This window comes from Dermacentor andersoni, chromosome 11, assembly GCF_023375885.2.
Source record: "Dermacentor andersoni chromosome 11, qqDerAnde1_hic_scaffold, whole genome shotgun sequence".
NCBI classification, from domain to species: domain Eukaryota; kingdom Metazoa; phylum Arthropoda; class Arachnida; order Ixodida; family Ixodidae; genus Dermacentor; species Dermacentor andersoni.
Window position 1 is genome coordinate 105,003,350 of NC_092824.1, and position 17,411 is coordinate 105,020,760.

The 17,411-nt window shown below is 47.4% G+C and overlaps 2 protein-coding genes across 3 annotated transcripts in view; both read right to left on the reverse strand.

The window, feature by feature from the left end:
- Nucleotides 1-205: 205 nt before the first annotated feature.
- Nucleotides 206-17,411, reverse strand: part of LOC126539006 (kelch-like ECH-associated protein 1B) — a 29,046-nt gene continuing 11,840 nt past the window's right edge. For both annotated transcript variants that reach the window (XM_055075282.2, XM_055075281.2), the window contains 4 exons: nt 15,625-16,037; nt 15,053-15,258; nt 3,482-3,658; nt 206-1,578 (listed from right to left, as the gene is read on the reverse strand). In XM_055075282.2, the coding sequence (XP_054931257.1) occupies nt 1,427-1,578; nt 3,482-3,658; nt 15,053-15,258; nt 15,625-16,037 (948 nt within the window). In that variant the 3' untranslated portion in view covers nt 206-1,426. The remainder of the gene's footprint in view (nt 1,579-3,481; nt 3,659-15,052; nt 15,259-15,624; nt 16,038-17,411) is intronic.
- LOC126539230 (uncharacterized) lies at nt 6,100-10,092 on the reverse strand. The gene has a single exon (XM_050186000.2). It carries the CDS (start codon nt 9,118-9,120, stop codon nt 6,850-6,852), a length of 2,271 nt encoding a protein of 756 aa, XP_050041957.1. The 5' UTR covers nt 9,121-10,092; the 3' UTR covers nt 6,100-6,849.

Below are 17,411 nucleotides of genomic sequence, written 5' to 3' on the forward strand. Positions count from 1 at the left end.
AATGAAAAGGAACAGGTTACAAGCTTACCTGCAAGGTTAGTTTTGCTGCACTTCGTGAATTAACGAACCAAAGGTATTTCTCACCTGTATGTGAGAACAGAGAATTTTCTGAATATCCTTCATGGGAAACTTTCCTGCAGAACTTTTCCCGGAATAAGTGTTCGCAGCACACACCGCCACTAGTAGAAGTGAACGAAAGTAGTAGTGCCCGCTTATAATGCCATTTATTTAGGAGCAACAATAAATTTTGCACTTGGAACTTCTGTACAGCCACTGCTGACCTTTTTGGTTGAGGAAAAGACACTACGTACTCCACCTCACTCTAATTTCACAGCAAGTGAAGGCTTCTAGGACTTCTGGCTGCAAGGTTGGCAATCGATACTTCATTTTTGTATGCCCGAGTATGCGGACATTTGTCTGTCAATATTCTTTTTTAATTATACTTCCTAATGAATTTTTTGTTTAAATTTGTTATGAATTGCATTGTGAGAAGAGAGGAATGGTGGCAAAACCTGCATTCAGCTTGTGTTAACATGACAGTTGTCCGTAATTGTCACAATACCCTTGATTGAGTGTGCTTCGCATTCATTTTAAGCTGTATACTGGCCAAATGATTCTCTGTTCGATTGACCCTGTGACATCCCCCATGAAAGATGTGGAATTTCTGTCATATTAAAATAGACATCAAATCACATATAATATTAAAAATGAAAAGGTTTTAAATGCATCTGGAGTCATAAGCAATCAAATACCTAGCTGCCTTTGCGATACTGTCTCAGCTCTCTGCTCTTCTTCGTTGTTCGTTGTTTAGTACTTGTTGACATGCAATGATGCCACTGTTCCTTCTCACATTGTTGTGCAAGGCTTTGGTAGTTTTGGGATGGTCTTCAAGATATGTTATTAAGGCTTCGTGATCTTGGAAAGCATAATGTTGGCAAAGTTTGCTCCAAGTTTGCTACCCTGTCTACAAAAAAGCAAGGAACATATGGGGGACAGGGGGTCATAATAGGCTTAGGCAGATTACTAAAATGCATTGAATACAGTAAGACCTAATTAGCCTATGCAGGCTAGGTGACTGTTATCATCACCATGATTCAAGGGGAATGCCATTAGAAGTCAACATGAGATTTCTGTTTTTGGTTGTTCCAGAGGGACTGCTTTGTCAAAAATATCGGAAAAAGCTCGACCAATGTATGTTGTGTGTATTGGGATGTTGCGGCAAGCATGAAAACTTGCAGGGGTTTTTAGAAGTTCGCGGAAAAGGCGAGTGGTTAATTTGTTTGAAATCATGGACTTCCAGCTATGTGTACAAGAAGAAGATTTGAACCCGAGTGTTCAATGCCATGGTCTTGTTTACTCATGTGCCTGCGTAGCATTCACATTATGTCAAGTTACAGTGAGGGGGAGTATGTAGGTTGCCTCGGAGTCATAAGACTTTGTGGAGTACGCAAGGTGCCGGGGAAGAGCACGATGCCTGGCCGCTCTTGCAGGAAGGCATGGGTGGCCCCGTCGTCCACACGTTCGTCGCAGGGTCATAGACTTCCACAGTCGACAGGTACTCCTGGCCATCATAGCCACCTGCCAAGAAGACGTGCATCAAAGCACGCATGTTAAAGTAAGGGAGCAGCATTAAATAACGAAAAAGTAAGCATTGATTACTACAGCTTAATTTTTTTCAGCCAGAGGGAGACCTGGATGACGTGCTTGATCCTGTTTTCATTGTGTCTGTTGGAATACCTTGTACGCTTACTGCTAATTTAGACTCGCATGCCTGATAGTGTAATCTACTAAAGCAGGAACGATATGAGGCTCCTATGATAGTTTTACTTTGGGACTTCCTCGTGTATCACTTATACTCCAAACGCTTCTTTATCTTTATGCTGTAATAATAAATTTCAAACAGAAGGAAGTGGACCTGCCGGGGATGTGGTCTGTGGAACACATAAACAGTGGTTTATTAGAATAACAGGAAAGGTACTGAGGGTAGGTAGGTAGGTAGATGTAGTAATTGGGCAGGGTAAAGAATTTGGCAGTGTTAGTGGTTTAGGAGATTCGAAGCTCTGCTGTGGACGTGGATTACATGAAACAGGGTTAACTGGCAAACAAAAAAAGGTTTTTGTTCCACTCCTGACTTTGTTCTGTTGATGAGGACACTTTCTGTTGAGGCATGACATCAGTGGTCACAGTCGTCAGGGTCATCATCACCGTCATGCCGTACTAGATGATTGGTCTACCACACTTAATCTGGAATATCTTGCTTCGTTCCTGGGCGTTAAAGTCTACTTAGCATGGTCGTCGCGGTAAAAGCTTGTCCTCCCTGCGTGGAGGGAGCCTAACCGACTCTGCAGGCGTTTTGCACTAAAGTTCTTCTCTCTCTCTCTCTAGTATGTTTGCACTACCGAAAGCAGCTGTGAATGTACTTAGCAAATCTGCTGCGTATAATATGCGAACGTTTGTGGTCTAGCACGAAGGGTCGTCACTAACTTTTCGTTATGGTAACTCGGGTGCTATTTTATCTCCAAGCAGCCATGGTTCTTCCCCGTCACAAGCATGACTACTGACTTGGGTTGTACATATGTTCACAAAAATACTCGTGATGTTGCTAACATGCATTCAAACACAGCTACCTACACAACTACAACCCATCTCTTTAGGTAGTGGTGTTACTATATGCCGTCATGGTCCACACCGTGTTGGGGTGCACTACCTGACCGACCAGATCCCTTTGTGCATTTACTCTGCTTCATCCTCTGTTGTATGCTCCTTATCCTTAGATTTCTGTATATTTGCTTTCCTGCATAATGTTATCAAATTTTCTTGGCACATTGTATCAAGGTCATGGTCTGAAATTGATTTAACGCACTATGTTTCGAAACATTAAAGCCTGTTGAACCCTGCATCAATAGCAAGCTCATGTATTTATGTTCCACTTTTAATTGACTCTCAGTTTGTTCGAGAGACGTTTTAGTATAGTTTCCTAGTCAAATTAACTGTTTCTATTGTCTGTTGTCAAACATGCATGAACAGATGGTAACTTTTAAAGGTTTCATGGAAACGTCAGCTACAGTCAGTCCTAACTAGCAGCACTTCTAGAGGCTACGGCGCTATTCCTTCCTGATGCATCAGATGTTGCTTATCAGTTGCCCAGTGAACAATACTAGTGCCCTGTGAATTTATCTTTCACTTTAATGAACCCTCACTAAAGCAAACGATTTCTTGAGGTCCTTTGAAAGGGAAGTTTTACTGTAGCATGTTAATCACTACTAACGTTTGTCTATACATGCATGAACAAATGATAATTTCTAAATATTTTGTGTATTCGACCAGCAGATACCCACTAGTGGCAGTTAGAAATAGCAGACATGTGTGAAAATGTTCTTGGTAAAGCTCTAAAGCTACTGCATGATACTCTCCTTATGTCTTACTATGCATCTTATTGGCACTCCACACAACATATATACTCTTGCCTAGAACCACTTACCTAAGGCATAGATCTTGCCATCCAAGACAGCAGCACTGAGAGCACTCCTTCGTGTGTTAAGGGGTGCCACCATTTCCCAGATGTCATGGTCTGTGTCATAACGCTCGACGGAGCTGACTTGGCCTTGACCATCGTAGCCACCAATGACATAGATGTGCTTGCCAAATGCTACGGTTCCTGCATGTGTGAGAGTGTCAAGACTGAATGTTAGGAACTGCTTTCTTCTGGGTAGGATAATAACTTCACCTAGTTGCGGTATGTCTTTCGATTTCAGAAAGTGCGATTTTGCTTTCTCTGGTAGCTTGTACAACGGCTGGTATTGTGAAGTTTGAGTCTTGCCATTTGTGGAATTCAATGTTGAATGCAACCGTATGGCCTTCTATCAGTGTACAGCCACACTGAGAACACATGTGCAGATAATCGTACAGCCGAACCCCAGTATAACAAATAAAGGTATAACGAGTTATCAGATACAAGGAAGTCTAAAATTTCTATTGCTGACATCAGCATGTGACGAATATAAGCTTGTAATGACTACAGCAAAGGTATGTTCATGTTCGATGCAGCCTCATTACGACATGGTTGGACTGTATTGTTACAAAAGATACATGGTGACATGCTTGTGCATTGTGACATCAGAAGTACAAATTTCTCTCACTTGTGGAACCTGTATTAGTACATTACCCTTCTATAATACCAAGAATGGCCCTGTTACTGCGAGAAGAAACTTGGTAAGCTGGAAAAGACGTGAAAAGTAAACACAAGTGGCGCCGCTGCCTTGAAGTTCTTGCACCAGCTTGCCGTGATGTCATCAATTTTGACAGCATACGGTAGGGCCTAGTATTGATAAAAATGGACTGAATTGTGTTCTAAAGGAGCCAAAGATCGAACATGGCAAGTTTCGGTAACTTTTGTTGAGCCAACACAACCCAAATACGAAAGAATATGTTGAAATCCCTGCCATCACATTGGCGCAACACTGGGGTTCTGGCACGAAATTAAAACGAAAATGGAACATCAACATTCAGTTCGTTTTTTCTAATAATCAACCTGTTATCACAAAATTAATGGAAATAGAGTTTTCGATATGAACACTTTATCCGTCTAAGTTTATGTATTGTTTCTCTTTGGTGTCCCTCCAAGGCATTTGGAATGGAACAACCTGCCATACATGATGACAGCCTATAAATTCGGTTCAAGCTCCCTCTACAAGACTGCTCTGCACCTGGCCTTTGAGCTCTATTGCTCCAAAACATAGTTCCAGGGAAATGCCGATAACAGAAGCAGCTCATCCCTGCTGCAATTTCACAACAATGTGGAAACATTGTTGCCAGCATCTGCACGAATTCTCTTCGAGTTGGAAAGTGGTATGTTCGCCACGGCATTCTTAACTCGTCCTTGACTTTATCGAAGAAGCTAGAGCAGTGATGTGAAGCAGGTAGCATTGATTCTTGGTAAAGTAGAGAAAAAGTGCACCTTTACAAATGCCATTGAACCCCTGATGATGAGCTAGGAGATGTTGACTACACACTAATTAGTGAATTGGCCTACATTTTGGCCAATGAGTAGTGGTGCGGGCCACTCAAACCTGGTACGCTGTGGCAAACATGCTGTATCTCTTCAATGGCTACACAATGAAACCAGAACTGTAAGTCGGAGGCTGCCGCTTTCCCCGTTTTGGTCAGTTTATTAGACCTAGTTAGCGTCACATCAATTTTCTTTCATCGCACATCATGCGGAAGCAAATAAGTGGTTGCGGGACAGCAGCAGCAGCCAACAAAAATGGTTCATGCTGTTGCAACAACAGTCGTATAAACTCAAAATGGTTGCACCTCCGCAGTGGATCACAGGCCACCATGCATTGTGGAGCAACTGGGCAGGCATTGTGTGAATATACAGGACATTACAGTTAGACACTCAGTGAATTTTGCGAGGCCAAATGCCATCGCACCGCCATATTCGTAAGAGTGCTTTGATTCATACCTTTTCCATTAACTGAACCGAGCACTAGGCAGCGCTGCCTCCTTGAGTGGAGTAGGTGTCGCACTTGAGTCAAGGCTACTCCGAGATTCGTGTCACAAAGAGTTGATTGAGCAATATGCCTTGATGCCTGTGCCTTTCAATGTGTGTTGAGAGTGCATGGCTATGATTGTTAAGCTTGGTGATCATTGAAGAGGACTACTGATGTGCTCGGAGCACTATTGTCCAAGAAGAGTGCCTTGAACTTCAACTTAGCACCCTGGAGCGCCGGTAAGTGTTCACTGTAACACTAATACATTTCGCCGCATATTTTGAGGACGTATTTCTTGAAATTTGTGCTCAGATTTCTGCTAAATGGATATTACTTCATTGCTGCTGTGTTTCAATTCTGCTATAGAGACATGTTCTAAGATGATTAACTATAAGGTAAATTGGTGTAATTTTGTTAATTAGCTTACCTAAACCTGCAATTTGCTTTGCTCATGTCCACTGATACAAGTCATTCAGCTGATGTAACAATTGTGAACCACAGGAGATCTGTAAAATTCGTTCCCATGAAAATAGATAACCCAGTGCGTTTGTGTAATGAGAATCTAAGTCATGTCAGGAAATTACTTATGTGAATGAAAGACACTTACGCTTTAAAGATTTTATTGAAACACTTGATTACATAATAGTATCACATTCATGAACTTTGTGGTGTGCAACAAAAACATCTAAATACACAGTATTGGTAAAGTTTATATTAAAACCCACAAGTCAATTCATGTTTAAGCTTTCTAGACTGGACTGTTGAAAGCTAGCAACAGTGTTCATAGCTACATTTATGCACTTATACGAGGTGCCTGGCTTTTGTAGAAGGCTGCTGCAAAGTAGGATCTTTTAAGACTAGCAGGCACAAACAACATTCATCCCAGGATAATGTTAATGTCTTGTAATTTTTCAAGACCTCTAAAATTAAACATGGTGGGAGCCGTCATTTAAAACATGTAGTAGTTAGTGTATGCAAGTTTATCTTACAGTGTTGGTTTTTAATACAATGCTGAACTGCACATAAAAGTTTAAAAAAACGAAGCAGAATGTTAACAAAATGTCCTCCAGCCTTGAAGACAATAAAGATATCCCAATGCAAATTTGATGGGAACTAACATTAAGATCACAAGGTAACTAGTCTATGAAAGTCTCTTTGGTAAAACGCTGAAATGTGCATAATATTAAGGAAGTGAACAAGGATGTTAAGAAAATGTCCTCTATCTTTTGAAGACAGTGACAATCTCCCAACGTAAACCTGGTGGGAACAGTCATTAAGAACATGAGGTAATTCGTATGCACACATTCTATCTTCTAGGGCCAAATCTCGGCACAATGCTGAACTGCACCAAAGAGGCTCAGAAAGTGAACCTAGGTGCTGAGTCGGCTGCCCCAGCCATGGAAAGGAAGCCGCCTTCTCCAGAATCGTCATCTTCACCAAACAAAGTGAAACCACCGTCTTCAACACTGGCTCCAGGACTCGGTGCTGCGGCACCAAAGGAAAACTCGGACTGTGACGGACTCTCCTTCGGACTTTGACTATCCACACGCTTTGGCATTTCCCCTTGTTCGGGAGACTGCATATCAAGAGAATTCCATTCAGCTGATGCAACTGGGGACTGTGCTACCCGTTTTTGTCCCACGTGAGAAGCACCGACTGTGGGTGTTTGTTCCAGCATGTGCCCTTGTTTGAGATGCTGTGCAAGCTCAGCTGCACAGCCTCCCTGCCGCTCCTGGCGTCCCCTGCTCGCTTCGGATAATGCAGTTGAGGGATGTGGAGGTGCCTGTCTCTGTGTTGTTTGGGTAGGACCAGGAAGGCCCAATCGTTCCTGCTGGAAACTTGCAGGCTTCGCAAAGTGAGCTGTGTGGTGGGATTGCTGCTCTTGCAATGCCGCGATCCATTTAGCTGGCATGGTTGTGGACTCTGCAGGCTCTCTTGGTGCCATGTTGGAAGGACTAGGCAGGGGCATTTTTTCCACAACACGCTGGTCATCTGGAGGGTGTTCAGGCTGAGCTGCGCAAAAGAGTCTCTCTTCCACCGGTTCTCTGCTCCACTGAGACGATGACATGGCCAAGGACTGCGGAAGAGCTTGTCTTTGTGCCGTGCTGGAAGGACGAGCTGTAGACAACTGTTCCAGAAAATGCTGACGAGCTGGAGGCTGAGAAACCCGAGTTCCATGGAGGGTTTGTTCGTCTTGCTGTCTTCCATGTCCGGGAAGCTTGTGATCATTTGGTGCGGGAGCACAGCGGTCCGTTGGAGAAGCAGGGATAGGGTGTTTTTCTCGTAGTGTTCGTGGAAAGGCTTGCTTGCCAGAGGGTAAGGCAGTATTAGCAGCTGCAGGCTTGGAAGGAGTGGCTTGAGCAGGTGCAGAGGAAATTTCATGCTGGGCACCAGGTGGCACAGGAGTGGCTCTAGCTGCCAGAGAGGGTGAGGTTCTCTCACTGGGAGAAATGTGAGGGCGTTGACGTGGTGGTTTGAGAGCCGGTGTAGATGATGAAGCACTACCATCATCGATTCGTGGCTGCTTGCGAGGAGGAGCAAATGTGCCGAAATCTGCAGAAGTGGACGACACAGGTCGTCTCTGAGCTGGAGGCTTGGGAGCAGGAGCGGACTCAAGCAGCAGTTGTAGTTCACTTAAGAGCGTCAAAGGATCAAGCTTAGGGCCTCCGGAGGCAGGCCTTGATCGTGCCACAGCGCTACTTGGTGGCGGCATCAATAGCGGTGACATGCTTGGAGCGGCACTTCGAAGCGGTGGTCCTTTCTCTAGCCTTGAAGGGGCTTCCGTTAAGATGCTCTGGTTCTTGGTACTTGGAATGGCATGTGTTTCAAAATGGAATGAAGTTGATGCATCAAATGACACTGAACAGGACTTGTTCTGAGGAGTCTTGACGACAGGATAAAGCTGCAATGTCCGAGTCTTTCCAGAAGTGTTGTCCCTTGCTTGTGTATGTAACTTGCCCTGAGTAAGTGCTGCCTTCGTGGACTCCAACTGTTGGATTTCGTCTTGCAACTCTTGTACTTGCTTTTCTTTAGTTGCGCCGTCGACCTTAAGCTTGGCGAGCCCAATAATGAATGCATTGAGTTCATCTTGAGCAGACCTCTGTTTCTTTGAGCGCGCCTTTTGCAGTTCCTCATCAATGGCACGCTCAGCTGCTTCCTTCGATTTGCATTCTTCCTGCAGCTCCGCGACTCGCTTTTCCAGGTTCGGAATGTCATAAGGGCGTTTCACTTTTTCCTCCAGCTTTTTTGTATGCCGAAACATCGCGTCAACACGTTTCTTGTGCTTCTCCAGCTCCGCATCTAGGTCGGTTGACCTTTTCAACTCTTCGTCGAGCTGCTTCTCCATGGCACTAGCCTTTTCCCTCAACGGCTTGTTCATTTGTTTCAGCGACTTCACGTACGCTTCCTTGGTTTTCACATTGTCTTGCTGGGCTTTCACAGCTGCTTCGTCATTTTTCACCGCCTCTCGATAGATCAACACCTCCGATTTGGCCTTTTTCAGTCGTTCTTGAAGCCATATTTGTTGGTGTTCTGCGGCGCGGACTTCTTCGTTAGCGAACGCTATTGCGGCAAGCTCGGCATTTATAAGCGACCGCGCAGTTTCTGTGGTCGCCCTGGGTGCGTCCATTGCTTCGCAATTCACCGTCTGGCACCGAAATCACTTCTCAAGGTTGAACCAAGTCTAAACTTAAACGAGACTCACGCTAGCACAACGGAAAGTTGGTTGCTACGGGGCACGCACGCAAGGGACTCCGAGCAGAAGTGATAAAATCGTTGCGTTCGTTGGCGTCCAGACGTGGGCACCGAAAATGTTTACTGTCAATAAAACGTGCCCTACTAGCGTCAACTAAAGTAGCTCACCGAAACTTCGCGCCGAGGCTGCCGAGACGCAGTTTTGGTGGCTAGATGAATATGTGCACCGACCGACCCGTCTAGAGAGTACTTCACCATTTCTCCGCATCATGACGCGAAAGTGTCGCTGCGGTCCGTAGAACGTAAAGCCACTAACGGTGCTGAGTGGCGCGTGTCGTCTGGTACGCCTGGTATTCGTGGCCAGACCTGGCCAGACCATATGGCGAGTTGGCCCGCAACAAATATTGCACGCTCAATGAAAAATTATGTTTGTCACAGTAAGTTTGCGCAGTGAGGCTCTACGGGTCTCTATTATTGGGTGTCTGGATGTTGCTGAAGGATCTGTAGACTTCTACGACGCAAACGTGAGCGGCGGAATTAGCGCAAGCTCGCTTACGAGGACAAATAACCGTAGGCCACATATTTTAGTGTTAGCATTTCTTTCTCAGAGAAGATTGACACGCACACTTATTTCTTCGCTCAAAACTGTACGTCAGGTTTTAAGTTTGCGAAGACGGTGCTTAAAGCAGCATTGTTCTCGGCATCTACAAGAGCAACAGATAGAAGATACGTATACCAGCTGTGTTCGAAGCCCGCGCTTAAGGACAGTTCCTCAATCGCGATTTCACCCATTCGATCGAACAAGATTTACCAAGATGCCATGATATGGTGTTCCCGCTCTTCTCTATGATATAATGCCTGAAAAAAGAATTAAAAGCGAAACATTCTTTCATGTTTCTGTGCTTGAGCTTACCAGCGGTTTCAGCGCGTACGTGTTGCCCCATGCTCACTGTATCTGGCAGCGGGAGGTTCTGCGGCTACTGCATTTTCTGTTAGTGCAAAATTAGATGGCGACACCACCTTCGATAACATCATTTCGGAAGCATATGAGTGTCTATGCCAGGAACCGACGGCTGAACCATATCTCTGCAGGTAATTCGCTTGTTCCTGAAATAATATTATGCCACCTGCGGCATGAAAAGCAGTGCAACTTTTTCACGAATCTTTAGGAAGGGCAAATGACAATGTAAACTCATATGGGAGCAGGCAGTATAATTGCAGCTGCCAGGCCAACATCCTTGCTCCATACGCGGAACCCCATAACTTATTTGATACAAACAATACTTGGCTGCACCGAATCCACGATAGAAGCTACGTGCTAGTTCATATAGACTAAAAGTCTAAACTAACGCCCCACTTGCCGCGAAAACTGCAGTGCTATCTAGGTTCTTGCACATGAGCTAGAAAAACAATTCCAGCACTGCGTGACTTCTTTCCCATCCGGCTTTGCTTGCACTGCTCAGACTGGTACTGCTGGTACTTTGAACGTACAGCATAGGTTAAGCCAGCGGTAGCGATATCCTCAAACTTGTTATACTGATAGCAGCGCCACGTTTGCTTCATGATGCGGAGAAGTGGCGAACAACCCTCAGTTGGCACTCTTACTCCCATGTCGCAGTTGTCCCACGGTCACGAAAATCTTTTCTCAGCCTGGACACACCGCGTACCCTCTCCGTTTCAATTAGTGAACATTTCCTGGGCACACCCTCTAGTACTTAAGGATTTTAGCGCCACCAATGGCCAAACATCCAGGCATAGTTTTACGAGATATTGTGCTTACAATGTGAGAAGTAAGCTTGTATTCGCGTTTAGGAGGCGACAGAGCAATTCGTAAAATGATTATTTTTTTCTGACGCGAGTTTTGTGGTAGGAGGGGAGGGGGCTTGCACTAGAGTGGTTGTTTATTCATCGGGCTGCCCGCCAAAAGTTGCCGCCAAAAGTCGTATCGGTTACGAAGTTCACGCAGTGCGCGTTCATGTTTTGAGGCAACAGCAACGGCAACAACATTTATCTCCTGTTTCTTGGAGTGCATTTGAAGAAGCAGTCCTGTCGCGGCGCGCATCGTGTTATCGTAGCTCGGTGTATACATAGTACGTGGAAAGTGGCGAAACATTCCCGAGTGCGACTTTTAAGACCGTGTTAAGTGAGCCTGCTGTGTGCATCTCCCGGATGCATAGAGTTTCCGAACTGATCACAGGTAATATTCGGTGCTCCTCCTTTCCGACGCCATGGCTACAGTTCTTGTCACGCGTGGTGAGTGCATATGTACGATGTTTTACGTCTCGGCGCGGTTTAGCGAGATAACGTGCGTTTTTGAGACTGGCGTGTTTCGAAGACTTGCTTCGCCTGATAATTTCCCGCCGGAGGTTATGCTTGGGTTACGTGCTTCACCTCCAGTCTAACGGCGTGTGCCGTAGGAGGCTAGGAGAGCGAAATTTGGCGCAAGCGCGGATGCCAACGTTATCTTGGCCTATCGCGTGCCTTACGAAGGGGGCGTCGCCACCCGTCTCACGTGCCTCCACGCTGGTCCAGAGTAAGGTCGCTGGATGTTTTAATACGAAAGCATTATATGCCCCATTACGCGAAAATCCGGCGTTGTCGTCGGCGGCTTGAACGAAAGAAAGATGGTACCAAAAGATGGCCGACGGCGCGACAAGTGAAAACGCTTCAAAAAAATGCTCGGATTGACGTCAGTTTCTCAGGGGAGGTTCCTGAAAAACGAAGTAAATGAATGGCTTTGAAAAGAAAATTGGGTACATTTCGGTATGGGTAGGTATCGATCCCGGGCCTCCGTCGGATTAGACGAGCACGCTTCTCCGATGCCATGGCGGCTCCGCGTTTCTGGCTTACTAAAGTGCGTGTGTCAACAACGACAAGGACATTTATCTCGTGTGTTCTTTGAGTGCACTTGTTGAAGCGGTCCTGTCGCGGCAGCTCCCATCGGCACATCGTAGTTCGGTATACGTATGTGGAAAGTGACGAAACGTTCCCGAGTGCGACTTTGAAGACCGTATGAGGCGACAAGTGAGCCTGCTGTGTGCATCTCCTGGATGCATAGAGTTCTCGAACCGATGGTCAAGTGATATTCGGTGCGCCTCCCTCCGACGCCACGGCTACAGTTTTTTTCACGCGTGGTGATGTTGCGTACACACGCACGTCACGTTCAATTTGTGGCCTAGTGCGTGCGTCACAGGGCACGTGACGGCGCAGACAAGGTGGCGCCACGTCACCAGTACGAAATGAGCGCGTTCATGGCGTTCCGAGGCCTGCATACAAACGGTACAATTGCTTTCGCATTCCCACACGTGAGCAGTCTTCAGTGTGCATACTGAATTTTAACTAGGGACCTTAGTCCAGGGCGTTCATGCGCGTCCTAGCTAAGCGGGGTACGTCGGCGTTACTTCTGCCGCGTGACTGGCCGCTCGATGCACTTTGCGTGTATTCGCGGGCCTCATTCACGCTCGGAAAAACACGTCTACGCAGCACGTATTGAGCAACAGAAAGCTGTATCGGGAGTTTTTCATGTCGCTCTGCAATTATCTCACTGACACATCGAATCTACTTACGATATTTAAGAAGTTGATTAATTAATTGAGACTAATTATCTAATTAGGCGGAATGAATAAAATAATCCAAGCGACGACAAACAACATTACGTTAGTGCGATCTAGCTACGTGGCATTCGCATATTTTTAAAACTCTGGCTAGCTACGTGGCATCCGCATATTTTTAAATCTCTGGCTAAATCTAGCTGAGACACCCTCTATGTGTGACGTAGCGATTTATGGGCTGGCAGCGGCAGTTGTATTAGGACAAGGCCAAGACAAGGCACTGTGTAGTGCAATTTCATCGTAGCGATAAGACCCATGAAATGGAGCCGTTGCAGATGACAGCGGGAACTGGAAGCCCAGTTCGAACGCGCTGATGTCTCGGCTCGACCCTACGCTACATGCGTGCCGTCGTTGTCCATGACCAAGGAGGGTATAGTAGGAAGAAAAACCGGTCCAGACTCGTCGGACGCGAGCTCATGCGAACGCAGTCGCGTCGGGATTCGGTCAACCCGATTTCTGGCTCGACCCGCTTCTGTCGGGTTCATGTAACCAGCAATGTAACCAGCTGGCTAATGTAACCATTAGCCAGCAACGCACCGTTCGATCTCATTGTATCGACGCAGCATACAGACAGCATTCTAGACAGAAATACGGACGACTTTACGTGGCCGCGTCTAGAAATGGCATTTCGCTACCAAGGAGTGACAGCCGCTACATACATATTTCACTTAAAATCATTGCAAAATCTTATTTCAATGTCTGTAAGCGAAATATGCACGTGCCTACATGTGTCGTTGCGTTGCTGAACTCGAGGCCGCGGTTTTGGCATGTAAAATCCCAGAATTTTTGAGTGACAGCCGCTAGCGGATTCACGGGTGGGGGGAGAGAAGGGGGGGCTGGGGGTCGGTACCTCGGGGTCACTCCGGATTCGCTCCTGGTGAAATCAATGTTTTGCCAACACATGCCAAGCCTCGCAGGAAAGCAGGACGTTTCGAGCAGCATTGTTGCTACAAAAGTAGCTAAAAAAAAAAAAGGTTTGCACACTTTGAGGCGTATCTTGTCGCCAAACAATGATCGTCATACGCCTTGATTGCGTTTCCTTGAACTCTGCGCTCCCGGTACTTCCAGGTCACGAGCCACGTGCGCTATCAGCGTTTACCGGAAAGTAGCGCGCACAGAGTTTTTTTTTTTAAATCTCTAGGCATGATGACCTTGCTCATAAAGAAATAATAAACGAGTGCTGCCGTCGTTCGCATGTGGCATGAAAGTGACTCGTTGCAAAAAGTACAGCAGGTCCTCGATATAGTGAAATCGTTTTATTCGAACTAACGCTTTATTCGAACTTTTTCGTGGTCCCTACTGCAGTGAATGCAAGCGCAGTGGTGCGGGACTCCGCTACTTAGTACAGAGTGGAAGCGGCAAAACCGCACGAGACTACTCGGTGCAGTGCACGCGATGGTCCTTTGCTTTTCTTTGTATCAACCTAGAGAGTCAAAAAGCGCTGTGAAGGCCAGTCTGCACGTGGAAAAATCTCCTTGGAACTAACTGTGTCACGTGGTGATAGCCGACAGACGATCCAGCTGCTAACGGACGTCAGCACAATTTCACCTCTATCATGCCGCCACTAAGCGAAGCTTTGTTTCAGTATGCGTTCTACTAGCTCCCGCGTCGTTGGAGCGCAAATTTCGAGTTACTGCGGCTCTTTTATAGCCTCTCCGTTTTAAACGAAATATCGCATATAACGAAGTCCATTTAGTGGTTCTGCTACTTGTCTATAACGAGGGTTTATTTTGTGATAAATTATTTAGGACGTGCCGACGGTCGCCAGTGTTTTTAATGGAGAATCTTCAACCTTCATTAACCAAAAAAATGACAACTCGACAATGTCATGTCAATATTTATGGAGAGGTTTAACTTGTCCATACACGAAATTACTGTTTACGAATGCAGGACTACGAGGTACATAAATGTGAGCAGCCAGGTTGGTGGCGTCATCTTGTGGCGGAGAGTTTAACCGGAAAGGACACAGGAGCGCTTGTTACAATAACTAGCCACATTCTGCTTATCTGCTGGTGTAAAGCGTCGGCAAGCGGTGCAGTCAACAACCTGTGGCCACCGTTCATTTTGCTTTACTCTTTCGACAGGAACGCACATGTAACACAAGTACGTTTCACGCGTTGCTATTCGACAAAGCACAACTAGGTGTCGCTACCATCGTTACTCCCGTTCGCATTTATCGTAACCCGGCGTTCCCGTAAATTTTAAGACCCGCATGCGCACACGCTAAATCTCCCTTGTGACGTGGGAAGCACTCGCCTGCTCCGCTGCGGGGCACCTTGAGAGGAGCCACGACGTCCCACCGGTCCCGCTCCGGGCAGTAGCGCTCGACGAGGCCGAACTTGGTGGCGCTGTCGCAGCCGCCCACGGCGTACAGTCGCCGACGGACCACGGCCGCGCCGAGGCCGTACCGCGCCAGGGACAGGCCGGCCACGCTCGTCCACGCGTTCGTCGATGGGTCGTACCTGCGCATCGCACACCGAATAAGCGCCGGCCTTGTATAGGCAGTGAGTTTTTGGGCGCCGGTGGGCCCGTTATATATTTCTGACCCTGCTTTAGTGTTGCTTTCTTGGTGTATCCAATGTAGTCACCTACAAATAACGTTCTTTTTTTTCCCCCCAGTGTGACAGGGTCGTTAAGTAGGCCGTCGTTCGTTCCCCCTGGCGCCCGTTCAGAAGTGGCTTCGTTGTAGACGTATCGCGTGTCGCGTAAACACGAAGAAGTCGACACGGAGTCTTAGCCATGTCAAGCTAAACCTCCGTCACATTGACGCGCGCGCTCGGGAATCGCCAAACCCCGAGCCCGAGATCATCGACAGGCATCGCGCTCACCTCTCGACGCTGCTGAGGCAGTTGGTGCCGTGCGATCCGGCCACGGCGTACAGGAGTCCGTCAAGCACGGCAAGCCCGAGCCTGTGCCGGGGCACACCCATGGGGCAGCGCTCGCTCCAGCAGTTGCGCGCCGGGTCGAAGCAGTGGACCACGGGCACGTCCTCTCCCAGCTCGGGCGGCGGCCGCAGCACGCGACCGCCGACCACGTAGAGCAGGCCCGCGAGGAAGGCGCCGCCGGGACCGCTCCTCTCCAGGGGCAGCGGCGGCAGCGCGCTCCACAAGCCGGACTCGGCGCTGAAGTAGTCCACCGTGCACAGCGAGCGGCGCAGGTAGCCACCGGCCACGTACAACAGCGACGGGACGCTGGGGCATCGCTCGTCGCAGCAGCTGCAGCCACGGTACAGCGTCAGGTCCTGCGAGCGAGCGCGGGTCTTATGGTTCCTGACCAAATAGATATAGACGGGTTCGTGGGGTGCGGAAAGGCAGGCCTGCAAATACGGGCGCAACCGGAACGAGACGGACAGCAAAAATTCCGGCAGAACCAGTCACTCGACGGCTGTCAACGTTAATGAGAACACTATAAGAAAAACGCACATAGAGGACGTAGAAAAGGAACACACACCACACGCACGTGTGTATCCCTTTTCTACACTCTTAAAACGGTTGCACCCTTTGGGGTGTATATTTGTCCCACAACAATAATCGTCATCTGCCTTGCTTGCGTTTCCTTTCTTGAAAACTCGGCGCTCGCTACTTTCCTGTCGAGAATGCTGCGTCACACTGATAACGCGCATGCCGTTCGTCACTGGGAAGTACCGGGCTCGCAGCGTTAGAAAGGAAACGCGGGCAACACAGATGACGATTATTGTTGTGGGACAAATATACACCCGAAAGGGTGCAACTGTTTTTAGAGTGTACGTCCTGCGTTTTCACAGCGCTCTAAGTTTTCCTAATAATGCATTGCCAACTAGCCCACCTGTCCATTATTCTGTAGTGAGAGCATTAGAGCAATGTAGCGACGCCACCGTATCGCCACCGCTCGGAACGCCCCCTTGTGTGAGGCGCCTGCTGCAGCTGGGCTCCTCTCTCACGTTTCCCTCTGTGGACACGATGTCCCCCTCCTCTTCCGTGGTCTCCCACAGACCACCTGTAGCACGCCAGTGCGTGAATGACGCCGAGAATTAATCCTTCGCTACCCGTGGGCATTCGCGGTGCAGCGGCATAAAGCGTTGGGCTGCTTTGCTTGAGGGGCCCGTATGACGCGGGTTCGAATCTGCGCAGCGCCGGATAAATCTTAAAGTATCTTTTTGATATTGAAAAGTGGCGCAAGGACGCTAGATGGACACAAAGTGACCGAAGCATGCTAAGAACGTTAATCGCATTAAAACAGCATTTACGTTATCCTTGCTCTATTCGTGTTCATGGTTTGCATGCGTGTCTTTCTGTATACCATGTATCTCCCTGCCAACTTGCTTCACGCTCAGTTGCTCTAGAAGATAGATGAAATAACGGCTTCGGGCCTTGACGGAGTATGACCGCGGTTAAAGGGAGGCAAAATAGAAGACAAAATAAATTCGATCTGGTAAAGATTGAAGTATATTCAAGTCAACTTGTCGGTTTCATTTCACGGTAAGAGGTTAATTACTAGAACAGAGTACGTGGAGGTCACTGTCATTTTTTTTTTTCGAATTTCGCGCAGTAACCCCAGCGCCAGCACTTTTAGTCCGACGAAGGGATCAAGAGTGGTCGAGTACGATATGGAGCAAACGTTTTCCGACAAGGACACT